At 37.8% G+C, this 15,956-nt stretch overlaps 1 protein-coding gene across 4 annotated transcripts; it reads left to right on the top strand.

Annotated features, from left to right (window-relative positions):
• The first annotated feature begins 153 nt into the window (after positions 1-153).
• Positions 154-14,591, top strand: aldocb (aldolase C, fructose-bisphosphate, b). 4 transcript variants are annotated; one of them, XM_081391075.1, is made up of 9 exons: positions 154-254; positions 8,373-8,506; positions 8,633-8,844; positions 9,787-9,841; positions 9,927-10,087; positions 11,290-11,373; positions 11,483-11,657; positions 11,842-12,041; positions 13,575-14,591. In XM_081391075.1, exons 2-9 carry the CDS (start codon positions 8,395-8,397, stop codon positions 13,665-13,667), a joined length of 1,092 nt encoding a protein of 363 aa, XP_081247201.1. In that variant the 5' UTR covers positions 154-254; positions 8,373-8,394; the 3' UTR covers positions 13,668-14,591. The 4 variants fall into 4 exon arrangements, with proteins under 4 accessions (XP_081247201.1, XP_081247202.1, XP_081247204.1 ...); XM_081391076.1 differs by having other exon boundaries at positions 199-262; XM_081391078.1 differs by having other exon boundaries at positions 199-258.
• Positions 14,592-15,956: the final 1,365 nt, after the last annotated feature.

Genomic DNA, 15,956 nt, shown 5'->3' on the forward strand with positions numbered 1-15,956 from the left:
TTTATCCAGAAATTTTTCATTTGACTTTTTAAAAAGCCTACGTGCTCGTAAACACACCTCAAGCAATGTGATGTCATTGTCGACGTGCGAGGTCACTTTAAGGGGTCATGAATATTAACTAGTATTAAAATAAGGTCGTGACCAAAGCCACGCCCCTACGTGGGTTGCTTTTTCTAAGCGGTCACGTTGCGTTGCGGCATTGAAACTGGAGGCAGTCGACATCAGGGCATCTTTTGAATCACTCTCCTTATCAGGTAAGTGAGTAAGTTCTTTTTTTGAAATAAATACATAAATATGTGTGCGTGTAATTATAGTGACACTGCAACTTTCATAGATGGCATGTCATTATTTTATCAGATAATTTTTTATATTGAATATAATTTTGTTAATTCCTTCTGAATTGTACTTAAAACGTATGTGCGTGTGTGTTTAAATGTACTATTTAAAAGAAAAAAAAACGTTTATTTGCTTTGATGTCAAGTTACTGCGTCATCTGACAGGTGGTTCTCATCTCGTTATCAATGGCCTTCTCCATCATGGTAACGTTACAATGATTAATACGTTTAGCAGATACGTCCAACATATAAAAGCAGGTCTCATTAATGTCAGTGTGAAATGTTCATTTTTGACTCAAAAAGTAACTACATAAAGAGACAAACATCATCATGTCGACATTCAATGTCATCCTTAGCACATCATCGTCACACCATCATCATCTCTCTCTTCCGTATAAGTTATGTAACGTTAGTGTAACTTAGCTAACTGACAAACCGAACCCGAACAGTGTTTATTTCACAGAATACGCAAATAAAAACATCGTATTCATGCGTAGGTCTATACAGCATCACGGATGAGACTGGTGTCTGCAGAAGGGAGCGTGGCCGATCTGCACGTAGGCATTTCTTACATCAGTGTAGCTTAGCCTAGCGGACGTGAGCTAACGTGATGAAAAGAGCGTTTCCTAGTGTCCTTCAGATTTAATACACATCCTCACAACATCCCATCCTCTCGAAAGCGCTATTAAAACAATTTTCATCCAATTTAGAATCTGTCAAAGATGTCCATCACTCTAAATGTTCCCCTCAATCGCTTTAACATCTCATCTAAGTTACACTGCTAGCGACGCAAGTACAACGCGGCACGCACGCGCGCATCGCGGTGCGTCACAGCAGTCTGGAATGTTTGAAATGAATCACGCGAGCTGTGTTCACTCATCATCCTGTCCCGTGACGTGTATACGTGCTGAAGATGGTGTCTCTCCTCTCTGAGGACACATCAGGTGCATGTTTCAAGGTTAAACGAGCTAAGCTGATGATGAAGACTAAGGACGGTTCTCTAAACGGTGGCCTTTGACGCTTATTTTTTCTTTTATGTAATATCTTATATATTTTGCATGACTATTGTAATTCTCCATGCATAATACATCTGTTTGAACATGTGATACGTTTCTAGGCCTATTGACGCAGTAAGTCATTTTTCTCCATTGAGAAAGTCAGAGTTATTTTTATTTAAAATAAATAGTTTAATAGTCAGATTACTCTGTAAAGAACTACACTACCCATACTCCTGAAGTGAAATCCTCCAATCAGAGAAGTCGGTGTTAAAATGGAAACTGAAATAGTTGCTAAGGAACTGGGCAGACACTCTAACTGCGCCTTTTAAATGAAGGGATATTTTGCCATATTGAACTTGATGTCAAAATCAGAATCATCAATTCCTGTTTTTTATAAATGATTTATCTGTGCACATAATTTTTTTTTTAATGAATCTGCCCTCATAATCTTTAATCAAAATAACTTCTCACCCTTGCAACGACTTCTCTTCTCTGATGACTCACTTGAGATCGACCAATAGCAAACCATAACCATCCAATAAATTCCAGATGGACAAAATCAAGTCCAAGTACGTATTTTCTTCTGTATTTTTATCTGTTCTGGGCGTGACGAATTGTCGCAAAGACTGCCTGTTAGGGTGTGGGGGGAGGGTTAGGGGTTCGTTACTCCTACCTGCAGATATCCCTGTCTCGAAAAATGGGCGGTCACTGTTGCGCATGATGCGGTGCAGTGAAACCGATCCTGTCAAAGAGATACAGACTGAAACAATCAGCTGTCACTTATGCCTGAAGCCTTTTCTTTGAGAAGCATCTTCTGCAAGGCTACCCAATCCCTAATTTAAAGATTAGGTTGAATAAAAATGTATTTTCTTTTTATAGTTGGCTCTGAAGCATTAGAACTGTATGTTCACTGGTAAAAGGTGTCAGCAACAGTCTGAAGGGCTTGTTCTTCACAGCCGTAACTGATTATAGACCGGTTAGCTCCTTCATCCTGCTATTTTTAGCTTGTATATTCAAGCATTTTATCAGATTGATGCCTTGTAGACATTCATTTGATCCACTGTGTGATTTGTTTAAAAACAGTTAAAAATTAATACTTTAACTAAATGATTTAGAAGCGCAGTGTCTAATAAACAGTGACATCGTGACTCATCAAATATATTCACTTGCATAACAAACACAGATGATGCTTTGTAAATGGATAGCTAATGTGGTTTTTTGTAGAAGCTGTTGTTTAAATGGAGCTCATCTACAAAATGTCTCATAATAAACTGAAATTAGCAAGCAGTCTAAATAATATCTTATAATAAAGTAAAAAAAAAATGTCTATAGCATCTTTATCTCAAAGCAATTTACAAAAATAAAGTAAAAATACATAAAGATGCAAAATAAAAACATGCTATCAAGAACTCAATATAAAATAATTACAAAGTAATCTCATAAAAGCTACCCAGTAGAAGTGAGTTGTAGGACTCTGATAATATTACATTTAAATGACAATTTAAAAATACAAATAAATGACAATAAATTAGTTATTAGTTTAATTAATTAATTAGTTTACAATTAATAAATAATGATCAAATATGTATCAATAATATTTAATTCTAAAATAATAATGTAATTATTTGTTAACATAAAATTGAAATATGGACCTGTATTGAAGTACAGTTTAGTACATAAGGTTTAGTACACAAAGATTATCCCATGCTTTATGTGACAACAATTGTGAAGCAAAGGGCAAATTAAGGTCCCTTTGAATTAGGACCAGTGGACACCTATTCATCATGCGTCATTGACTGTGGTCATACATCAAAATGACCTCTGTTTGTCCTTTACACACAACACATTGCCAATGAAGCCAGTACAGCCTGGCCTTTAGCATTAGCATTGCTCAAACTAAAGCCAGACAGTGAAGTTTTGTACTGCAGTGTTACAGAGTGAAGAAGTGGAATGGTAAAAGCGTGCTGTAACACATCCCTCGCAGAACTCAAAACGATTTGAAACTGCGTGATGAATGAGGTGAGCGGCAGCCGTAGGCTGTGTTTTCCAGTGGAAACTTCCATTGTTCGACAAAACCAATGAGTTGGAATCATTCACAGAGCTTCAGAGATGTGTGCTTTCCTGTCTCTTCAGTAATGCTGTGATAAACCATCTGCTAGCACAGAAATACAGCAGTAGCGGAGATGCTATATGTCGAGGAGCAACAACCGGCTTGAAACCAATAACTGATTTGTTTAATCCCTCATTAAATCCCACATTAATTCATTTCAGTAAAATCTCAATTAAGGACAATCTGTGAAGGGTTTCTCTTTCTGCGTGCATAAACTGGTGTGCTTATAGCCAGAGCGCATCCAACTGTGATTTACATCGACACAGACCAGCCAGTTTGTGCCGGTTTAGGCTCGTTCCATTCAGCATAGAGATGGGGGAGCACTCAACCGGGAAGACTATTAAGACATAGAATGAGATTTAGACGAGCCGTGAACTGCGCAGTCAATTTAAAATACAAGTCATAAATATGGTATGTCACTGAGAGTGAGAAAAGAACCTTTGTGAAAAAGAAGTGCAATTCATTTCATTGAATCTGTGCTTGTAGTGTACCTTAAACCTTAAAAGTGTAAAACTGTACTTGTTGATAATATAACAAAAGTCCACTTTTATCTTTTTCTTAACACGCGTGTGTAACACACTTAACAAGTATACATTTAAAAGTGCATTTTGTAAATTCCATTTTATATCATTGTTTTAATAATATTTGTCATGCTTTAAAGGGGTTATGATGTGGATTTTTATTTTATTTTAATGTTCCTTGAGGTTCACTTCTAATGTAAATAACGTTTTTTTGCACTCACAAAAAACTCAAATATACATGTGGAAAAACAATTATTTCCAAGCCTCATTCTGGCCCTCTCTCTGAAATGATCAGTTTTTTAGGGGCAGCTTAACCAAAGACTATAAAATAACACAAGACGCGTCACTCGTATTGTTTTGAATGGGGAAAAGTGCAATGCTCAATATGGCGGAAATAAGTCCCGCCTTCTAAATAATAGCCAATCGCCAGTTGGTGAAGTCATCGCGCCACTGCAGCTGCCGTTAGAAGCTCCGGGTTCCTATAGAAACAGTCAGACTTTCACTGCACATTAGCTTTATCCAGCCTGAAAAATGTTGAAACTAAATTTGAGACAGTTGTTATCAGAATTCATTGGTAATTTTAATTATGAAGTTTAATCGTAAGCTTGGCGAACAGTTTTGGAAAATTTGATGTTTCCCCATTCTAAGAGATGCACTTTCATGCCCGAGAGGCGTTTCAAAGATGGCCGCCGAGTGAAATGACTTGTCTTGAAAAGGACTTTGGCTTAACTCTGTAATGATTGGCTAACATCATTGCATAGTATCAAAGGCCATTCGCCATTGCATGCGAGTACGTATTTTGAAAACATTATGTATATAAAACCATTTACAAACAAAGCATCATAAAAATCATTTACCTACTATTTGCGATGCAGTTGCTGGCGATCCAGGGCGGCATTAAAAACAAACCATCTACTTGTTCCTGAAGCTGGTATGCTTCTGAAGTCTTTAAAGAGAAGCAAACAAGCTGTTTAAACTGGACACGTCAAAGTGAACAATCCTTTACCCTTCAATTTACTCTTCCATTTGTCCTATAGTCGACAGACTCAAGCACTTAGATCCGTCAGAAAGTGAATGTGCATCTGTATACTGTATCCAGTGTAGACAGAATCAGTGATTATAATGGGTTATATTTACTTTTGACGCGGCGTTCACACCCGGTGTAGGCAACTGTCAGTCGTTAAGCGACTGAATGCCAGGGGGCGGGGCCTATAGTGCGACGATGTATAACTATTTGTCGATGTCTTGTTCTGGAGGCAGGCATATGCAAATGCATTTGCCCATGTGACGTCACCCAATATCCAGACGAGCCGTTTTTGGAGCTTAATTAAATAAATACTTTGTTTATAATGACGATTAGTTTACCACAAATGCTGTCAGTATTGTCAGTACATTTAGTAGTACACTTTCAAAGATTATAGAAGCAATTATAATATTAAAGATGTACTTAAAGGGATACTTCACCTCTGGGAAGATTAATGTGTATTTAAATTGGGTCATTTATGTAGTAGAAATGTGAAATTATTTTTGAATTTGGAGCTTTCTAGACTGAGAAAAGCCAGAAAATGTATTTTTGGCTCATGTGGATGAAAGACAACAACTCCCAGAATGCACTTGCTTCGCTGCCCTAGGAGGCCACTCCCAAGCCACGCCTACCGGTTAGAGAGCAGTTAAACAACAAAGCTAAGCTACTAGTGAGTCTCCGTGACAAGTCTGCTCGGGATTTTGAGATCGCACAAAATGTCCAGGATTCGGCTTTTGCGTTCTACAGTCGCCATTCATCATGTTTACTGTGGCGAGCAGGACGAGGCTAGGGCCGCGGGAGAACGACGTGAGGCCGGTGGCGTGATTACTGATGAGCTGTGAGACGGTGCGCACCGGTCTCGTATCTCTCACGGAGGAGCGGGAATTTTCTTAGCAATGGTAAAACGCACATCAAATGATCTCTTGTTTAGCGTTCATGTAAACACTACATTCAGATTCACCAATCGGAATGAATTCAGCTAGATTGAAACAAAAGGTGTGCATGTAAACAATGAATGGCGACCGCGGAAAGCAAAAGCTGAATCCCGGGCATTTTGGACGATCTCGATGGCCGGACATGTCAGGGAAAAAGAGGATGTATGGTAACCCCACTACTCAGCTTTTGCTGCGTTCTATTATTTATCCGTGTCGGAGTTCCGACTAGAAAGACAGACGTTGCCTAGCAACACGCACCAACACGCCCCCTTTCCTCGGATTTTGCCGCTCGGAAGTTTGGACAACCGTGAGGACACCGAGCAAGAATTCCGAGACGGAATCCAAGATGGCTGCGCCCTGTGTGACTTGTTTTCATTGTTTGTGTACCGCTTTGGTTGTTTAAATGACGTTGTTTAAATTTTAATCACTCGTCTACTGCGTCCGTATCACTGCCTGTGGGTGTGGGAATCGGTCTTGTTGTGAGTGCAATATTGAATGAAGCCTTGTTTCAAACAGGTGTTACTAACGTGGCTAGCGTTGCTAACAGAAGGTAAACTAGTTACTAGGTGAAGCACATAGTGCTACTTATTTTGGAGCGCCTGGTACTCGGCTAGAGCTACATAGCAACAGCTTTCTGGGTGGCGTCCATGTTTTTCTCCGACTCGGACGCGCAAAACATACCAGAACGCTTGAAGTGTTGAAGTGACGTCATATCCGAGGTCCGAGTCGGTTCGTTGACAATAATAGAACGCACCATTTCTCCACAGAATAAGAACCCGTTAGCTTAGCTTCCAAATAAAAGATGGCTGACACTGTTTGTACATTCTGTGTGAGTGAGATCCCACCCTCTGGGCGGGTTGAAAACATGCGGGACAGCTCCTACTACTGGCTGTAGTCTCTAGCCTCTGGCCAAAAAATCCTCCGATGACGCAAAATGATGATTTTTTGCGTCATCGGAGGATTTTTTCCAGACAAAAAATACATAAATCTCTCTCTCAGGGGGATATGAGGGGGGAAAGCATGATAATTCGAAAATACTATAGGTTTTCTACTGATACAAAGCTTAATGCTAAATCCTGAAGTTTCCCTTTAAGTGGGTCAAAAAAGCACTCAAGTTTAACCAATTGCTTAATTTAAATTTCAACTAGGCCTATAATACAGTTTGCCATTTTTTAATTACATACAGTTGAGTGTCCGAAAACAACACATTCAGGTCACACAGTATATTCTTTAAAATGTATAATTTCCATAAGTCTTTTCAAAATTATGCTAAAGTAATAATCCTATCACTTTCTGCCTGTGCCCTTTAAATGAAATGCTTTGTCAGTCTAGCTCTCTACATATGAGTAGCAACAGATAGTCGCAGACAGTGGGGCAAGTCTAATGGGGATTGACAGCAGAGATTAGAGAACTGTGATTGCATAATCATGGCTTTAGTCAGTATTATGCAATTCAGCCTCACTGAAGAGCTGTGAGGAAGAGTGGGCAGGAATATTAACCAACACTTTTAGATAGACTGAATAATGGGACACAGATTTGTTTATTCATAGCCAGCAGTTAGATGTTTCCAGGAGACGGATTGTTCCTTGTTGTGAGACTGTTTCTAAGCTGCCGCGAGCGCTGCCAGCCAGTTTCACATTTGAGTCACGTTCTGCTTCTGACTCTCAAATTAAGAGCTTGAACAACTGTTTGCCACATCTAAAATAAATGTTCCTTGAGCAGAAAATCAGCATATTAGACTGATTTCTGAAGGATCATGTGACACTGAATGGAAAATTCAGCTTTGCTATGACAGGAAGAAATTGCATAACATAATACATGATTGAAAAAAGAAAACTGTAATTTTAAGTTAATAATATTTCACAATATTACTGTTTTTTTTATTTACTGATATTTGTTTATTTTATGACTCTACAAGTTCGATTAAATATGAGGAAAATATTAAATGATTTTAAATTTGAAGGAAAAAGTAAATGCTAAACTTGGTTAATGTATTTATCTGACAAAATTATTTGGCAAATTAAAGTCAAACTACAGCTACAGGTTTTACTTTAAATTCTTATGAAAAAGCATTGACTAGCTTACAACATAATCAGTTATTAATATTACGTTGGTTCTCTCTTGTTTTTGCATGTTCATAATTTCATAAATTCTTGAATGACAGGCTGGTCAAAAATGATGTCCGTACAATTGATTCAAAACACAACTATATAATATAATTACAAAATATTTAACAAATTGTACTAATATTTAAATAAAGGATGAAAATGTAAATTTTCCTAGGCAGGACATGAGTTTTGGCCATGTGTGTGTGTGTCTGTGTGTGTGTAGATATAGATGTATTGATGGATGGATGGACAATCTATATAGACACAGATTTGTTTCAATATGTGAAGTTGCTGGTGAGATGGATGAAGTGACAGTCGTGTCTCCTCTTCCTCTGTTGCAGGTTGCTTTGAGTCACAGACATCATGACGCACCAATACCCCGCACTCACTACTGAGCAGAAGAAGGAGCTTCAGGACATCGCTCAGCGTATCGTAGCGCCTGGGAAGGGCATCCTCGCTGCAGATGAGTCCACAGGTCAGAATATGCCCTGTCATGTTGACGGTTGACGTTCTGTCATTCTTTGGAAAATGAGACATTTTGCAAAGACATTCTGCTTTCTGCCAGACTAACACAATGATATGTATGTCTGCATCTATATAGGTAGTATGGCAAAGCGTCTGAACCCAATCGGCGTGGAGAACACAGAGGAGAACCGCCGTCTTTATCGCCAGCTCCTTTTCTGTGCCGACGAGCGCATTGACAAGTGCATTGGTGGTGTTATCTTCTTCCACGAGACCCTCTATCAGAACGCTGATGATGGCACATGCTTTGCCAAAGTGATCAAGGACAGGGGCATGGTTGTGGGAATCAAGGTACAAGAACAATAGCAGTGCTGTGATTAGAACGTTCAGTGCGTCACGTGATCAGCTGCTAAATTCAAATGTGCTTTAAATAGCTCACAACTATTCAGTGTTTACAACCAAAGATATTTAAATACACAAGTACTAGCAAAAAAAATACATTTATAGTGTAAACTGCACACTGTTGGAAGCGGCAATAGTAATCTTTTCAATTATAATTTGACGATGTGTTTTATTCATATCGGATACATATTGTGTTGGTAACTGTAAATTTTACTCTATTCTTCTCCCAGTTCAGTTTTACATAATGTAAATCCAATTGCAGTGCAATTTAACACATTTTTATTTATTTTAACAATGTAACACATTGCTGAAAAAAATTCATTTTTCAAAAAATGAAAGAAAAAGAGTTATAACCCCAAACTTTTAAATGGTAGTGTGTATTGTTACAAAAGATTTCCATTTAGATTAATGCTTTTCTTTTTAAACGTTTTATTCATCAAAGAATCCTGAAAACAGTATCACAGGTTATACACAACTATTTTTAACATTGATAATAAATCAGTATATTAGAATGATTTCTGATTCTGAAGATCTGATTCAAAAACATTAAAAGTAGTCATGTTTCCAAACTTTTGGCCGGTACCGTGTGTCTGTGTCTGTGTGTAAATATATTTATATACACACACATGTATGAGGGAAGACTTTATAGATGACACAGTAGGCAAAGGATTAGGGTAAGATTATCAGGTTAATGGAGGTTGTTCATGTTTGCCTCAGCCAAGTATTCTAATTGGTACAAGACCTTTTTAGCTGTTTGTAGATTGAAGATGTGTTTGTGTAAATGTACATTTGAAATATTCTTCCGAATCAACTATTTACTTTTTTAGGAGTGGATTATTAGCAGTGCAGCGGTGACCGTTTGATCCTAAAGCAGGTTGTCCTCTTTTTCAGGTTGACAAAGGTGTCGTCCCTCTGGCAGGAACAAACGGAGAGACCACAACACAGGGTAAGCTTACAGTCACCGCTATTTTATTTGTTTAAAAGGATGGCAGTTATGGTGTTATGTCAATGGGATACCTGTTTGTCTTAAGGGCTCGATGGCCTGTCAGAACGCTGTGCTCAGTATAAGAAAGACGGTGCAGACTTTGCCAAGTGGCGCTGTGTGTTGAAGATCAGTGAGACCACTCCCTCAGAGTTAGCCATCATGGAGAACGCTAACGTCCTGGCTCGCTACGCCAGCATCTGCCAGCAGGTGAGCTTCTTAAGTCTTGGCCAGCTTTGTGTTGATCTTAAAGCAGTGTTGTTATTGTTCACTAAAATGAATACTATTAACGGTTTAGTTCATGTTTAGTTACACAAAAATGAAAATTCTCTCATTTACTCACCCTCATAGTGGAGCGGCTAAGTGCTTATGTTTGGCAGAATCGTTCAGTTTATGATACAAGCGTGAAAATTGGCATGAGCAGTCTCCATTGGTCACTTGACAAGAAAATTGTCCGAGCCACTTGAAATTTCAAGTAGCTGTGGGTGGCTTATTGTCTAGTGACCATCAGAGACTGCTCATGCCAATTTTCATGCTTGTATCACCAAATAAACCACTATATCACTTAACTGCTCCACTAAGGTGTCGGCCATCTTGAAAAATGAAAAATCTTGAAATTTCAAGTGGCTCGGACAATTTTCTTGTCAAGTGACCCATGGAGACTGCTCATGCCAATTTTCACGCTTGTATCATAAACTGAACGATTATATCACTTAGCCGCTCCACTATCATGTTGTTCCAAACCTGTAAGACTTTTGTTCATCTTCAGAACACAAATGAAGATATTTTTAATAAAATCGAAGAGATTTCTGTCCCTCCATTGACAGTCTCGCTAGACAGTACTGGCTTGACGCGTGAGAACAAACCTTATTGGTTCCTGCAGAAGCTCAAATGTTCTGCATAAAATTAAATCTGTTCATAATATAAAGCAATCGAGTCTCTTCAGAAAATTTGGATTAAACCGCTCAATTCATATGTATTAGTTTAATGATCTCTTTATGAGCTTTTAGAAGCGTCAAAGTAGTATTTGCGTAGCTGTCAATGGAGGGACAGAAATCGCTCAGATTTCATTAAAAATATTAATCAAAAACTTACCCTTTAAAAATCGTTATCTAAATCAAACTGAAATAAAAAGTAAATTAAAGCCAAATAGAAATTTCAGAAAAAAAATATGGCAAAAGCACAAACTTAAACTAAAATGCAAATATAAAACAAATTAATAAAAATAGAAATAAATACAACAATAATATATAAATAAAACTAAACTAACACTGAAATACAGAAATACAAGTTACAAAGGTTTAAATGTTGAGATATTTTGTCAAAGCTAATGAATGGATATGAGAGATGTAGTCAGTGGAGTGGCACGTGTTGTGTTTTGTTTTTTACGTAATATTGTCTTTGTATTTCAGAATGGCATTGTGCCCATTGTGGAGCCAGAGATTTTACCTGATGGTGACCATGACTTGAAGCGTTGCCAGTATGTTACAGAGAAGGTACGTAAAAAGCGAAATCAAATTATATATTTCAAACCAGACTTGTTTTAAGGGGTTGTGGCATGATGCATGGTTACATTTACTTGACCTATTTCCCATGTTTTTCCAGGTCCTTGCTGCCTGCTACAAGGCCCTGTCTGACCATCATGTCTATCTGGAGGGAACTCTGCTGAAACCCAACATGGTGACAGCTGGTCACTCCTGCCCCACCAAATACAGCAACCAGGAGATTGCCATGGCAACAGTGACAGCCTTGCGCCGCACCGTTCCCCCCGCAGTAACAGGTGAGTCTAAAGGGAAACTACCAGCTGTTTGATTCACTGGTTTTGAGGCCTAAAGAATGAGGTTGCTGGGCATTTAAGAATACGAGGAGCGCAATAACGTAGTTACTTCTGGAAACATCATGTTTTTGAAAAGTGTGAGCAGTAAACATTATGTGCTGAGATCACAGTCCCATTTTCCTGGCAGGTGTGACTTTCCTCTCTGGAGGTCAGAGTGAGGAGGAGGCGTCCATCAACCTGAACGCCATCAACACCTGCCCTCTGAAAAAACCCTGGGCCCTCACCTTCTCTTACGGACGTGCCCTGCAGGCCTCTGCCCTGAACGCCTGGCGCGGGTCCAAGGACAACGAGAAGGCCGCCACAGAGGAGTTCATCAAGCGTGCTGAGGTCAGTTATTCAAATCATTTCCTCATTAAGGTGCAGTCAAATGACCCAAATTTCACAGGCAAATAAGGTCCATTGTCAATAGTGTCAATAGAGTCGCTTTCAAACCAAGCAGTTTTCTGTTGGTCAGTGTGGCAAATCTGCATTAACAACTTGAATCTGTGGAGAAATCTTTCCCGCTCATGCAAAATTCCCGATTGCTTGGATTCCTATTGAAATAACTGGATTTAGCATTAGTAAATAAAAACAGTAATAAAGTCAAGTTTTTGTTCTTATTTTATCACAGACTGTTTAATCAAACTACATGCAGTTGCACAAATAAACACAATAGAACAAAGATGCAAATTAACTGTTTTTCAGGTAGATCTAACAGCGGTTAGTTAAAGATTAGGTATTGAATAATCAAATGTAAAATAACACTGCATAGTCTCTCTTCACTGTATGAATTAAATATAGATGAATCCTTATTAAAGTTGCAAAAGTTATTCAGCCAAAAGTAGTTAATTTTATTTTTCCCTGAGAACCTTTCAGTTCCCTCGCAAAACATTTGTGTTCTTTGCAAGTGAATGCAAATTTTTTTCAGGGGAATGCAAACATTTGCGAGTGAACGCAAAAGCGTTGTCATAATTTTCCTTCCCGTCTTCTATTTTTTTTTTCTGGGCTGTAAAAAAGCGCTGATGATCTGACAACACCGACAAACATGCAAGTGGAAGTTTAGCACTGTCCATTGTGAAATTCTGTGCGAATGAAAGTGTCATGCGTATGCGATTTGCTTCTAAATCTGTGACAAACGTAATAAATTCAAACGTGGATCTCGTCCATATTGTTTGCGATCATGGTTGGTGAATAAAGGCACTTATACCTCTATGCTACAATAGAAAGTAAAAATGTAACATTTGGAATTATTCTAATTCATATTATGAGCCACAGTTTTTGTATTGATTTTCCGTTTGATGAAGCCATCATAGTTGGTTAAATGATGTCCATGCGCCACCTTACAGGCCTATTAGGTGAAGTGAAATATGAAATGGCCTTTATTAGTTTACCCTTTTTTATAATAATATAATAAAACAATATAATATTATATAATAAGCGCATATGTGTGTTAACTTATCTTTCTCTGGAATAGCTTGATATTATTTAAACTGAACTATTTATCGTGAATAATAATCATGATTATAATTTTTGAGCAAAATAATCATGATTCTCACTTTAACCTTTATTGTGTAGCCCTAGTTTTCGACTAAATGAAAACTTAAATTTCTATTTTGCTGTTTCGGTACAAAATATTGCTACATCACTATATCATATCACTAATTTAATGACAGTTTTCTAGTAAATATATGGATTGACAAACATGAACTGGAAAATAATATAATAAATGTAATATAATATACAACATTTTATAACAGTAGAGCTATGTGAATCTGTTTGTAATTATTGGGTTACAATTATTGTTTTGTTATTGTTAATGTAAGGCCTGTCTGAAACTACTGATTCAGGCAACATAAACTGACCTTTGTGAACTTTCCTCAGGCTAATGGATTGGCTGCTCAGGGCAAGTACGTCTCCAGTGTAAGCGGTGGAGCAGCAGGACAGTCCCTTTACGTGGCCGATCATTCCTACTGAACATCCTGCTTCCCAACATTCCAGCTTCCGCCAGCCAATAGTATAGTGCACAGCTGCTACCTTTCCTGTCACCAACCAATCACAGGCCTGCGCTGTCTTCTGTACTTTAGGGTTGTCATTGCAATGTCTTATATATCTATTTAAAATGTATTACACTTTTGAAACAGAAATGGGAAAAATAAAGGTACACTTAAAGGTACACAGAAGATTATTTTTGTTTTTGAAGAGCTCTAGGCGTGGTTTCATGCTAAAAACAAGGAAACAGTATTTTTTTTGTGGGCCCTTAGCAAATGTATGTCAATGTATGTCAGACTTTTTTCATTATTATTCCAATTTAAAGTCATTCCAATTCAGGCACCAGCCACTCGAGTTGACTTGTCACGTTCCTTTCAGTGCAGTATGGCCTCACCAGTCCTCATAATGATGCGTGGATGATGCGAGTACTTGAGTTCAGATCAGTGTACCCAGCAAGTGCAGTTTATCATAATTGAAAATGAAATGAAGTAATATATAGTTGCTAGTTAACATTATTAATTCCTGACTCTGAGGAATATTATTTTGTGTTGTCACATGTAATATTAATGCATTGTCTGGGATGTGTGATTACGGTTCAAGAAATTTAATATAAAATACTAACAATATTAGTTTGAAAACAAGGACAGTTATTTTAGAATTGTATTCTGTTGTGTTGTGTGCTTGAGTGTATCATGCTCTCCCTTTCCTCCCCATATTTGTGACAATGCTACATGAATAATAAACTTGTATTGGTTGTAAACGGCGGAGCAGACCAAACTGTGGAGCTTCTGGGAAGGGGAGCACTCCCTTCTCTGTTGACAAAATGTGATTTTGTGATTTGATGTTGTTCTCTGAGCACTTTGTCTGTCAGATAGTAAAAACTAAAATAAAACTACTGTAAAACCCCAGATCCTCTTTGTCCATTATTATGGAGGTATATCATACACCACGGTTTACATTTACACATGCTTTCTATTTTACAGCTTTCCTCCACATACCCCCAGCAATTTGCTGAATTTTACGCATGTTTAGTTCTAAGTAAAGAGGCACAAATCGAATTGAATGTTCTGAGACCTATTAGATGTTTGATTAAATATTACTTAGAAGAGAATTAACCTAGCAGTAAAAGTTTTAAACGCATCAAATCCACATATCCTCCACATTTAAACTGTGATTTGCCACCTTCTCAACTGTATCTAACTGTTCCAACCCCCTAACAAAACATCTTTGGAACACAAATAAGAGCTTTTTGTCCCTCCATTGACAGCTACGCAACTACCACTTTGACACTTCAAAAATGTCTTAAAGAGATCGTAAAACTAATACATATGAATTGAGTGGTTTAGTCCAAATTTTCTAAAGAGACTCGATCGCTTTATATGATGAACAGATTTAATTTAGGCTTTTATTCACACATAAACATTCATCAACTCACCACATGTTCGCTTGACGTGTGAGAACCAATGAGGTTCATTCTTGTTTGAGCTTCAACAAAAACCAATGCGGTTTGTTCTCGCGTGTCAAGCAAGTTCGATTGAGCTTCTGTTTATGTTCACTGATCAATGTTTATTTGTGGATAAAAGCCTACATTCATCTGTTCATCATATAAAGCAATCGGGTCTCTTCAGAAAATGTATGTCTAAACCGCTCAATTCATGTGGATTCGTTTTACAATCTCTTTATGAACTTTTTGAAGCGTCAAAGTGATAGTTGCGTAGCTGTCAATGGAGGGACAGAAATCGCTCATATTTAATTAAAATAATCTTCATTTGTGTTCCAAAAAAAGTAAAAACTTATGACATGAGGGTGAGTAATTAATGGGAGAAATTTAATTTTTGGGTGAACTAACCCTTTAAGCCTTGTCTGTGAAATTAGGGTTAGTGTGTATTAATATTTAACCCACGTTTTATGAATGACAAATAATGTTTTTAGATAGTGAAGCAGACCATTTGTTAATTTAAAGTGATAGTTTACCCAAAACTGAAAATTTTGTCACCATTTACTGACCCTCATGTTGTTTCAAACTTTTATGACTTCCATTCTGTGACTGTAGGAGGCGCTGTTGTCTCCCTTTCCGGGCCTAGCCCAACCTTAGCCTATCATCACTGCAGCAGCGCATGATACGATCACAGAAATCAGTGTTTTAAACATTAAAGAATAGATTTTTGCCTCCGTGTTTTTTTTCCATACAATGGAAGTCGATGGTAACCTAAATATATTGGTTACCAACATTCTTCAAAATAACTTCTTTTGTGATCTCTGCAGAAGAAAGAA

The sequence above is a fragment of the Scardinius erythrophthalmus genome (genome assembly GCF_964197995.2).
Source record: "Scardinius erythrophthalmus genome assembly, chromosome: 17".
Taxonomy (NCBI): Eukaryota; Metazoa; Chordata; class Actinopteri; order Cypriniformes; family Leuciscidae; genus Scardinius; species Scardinius erythrophthalmus.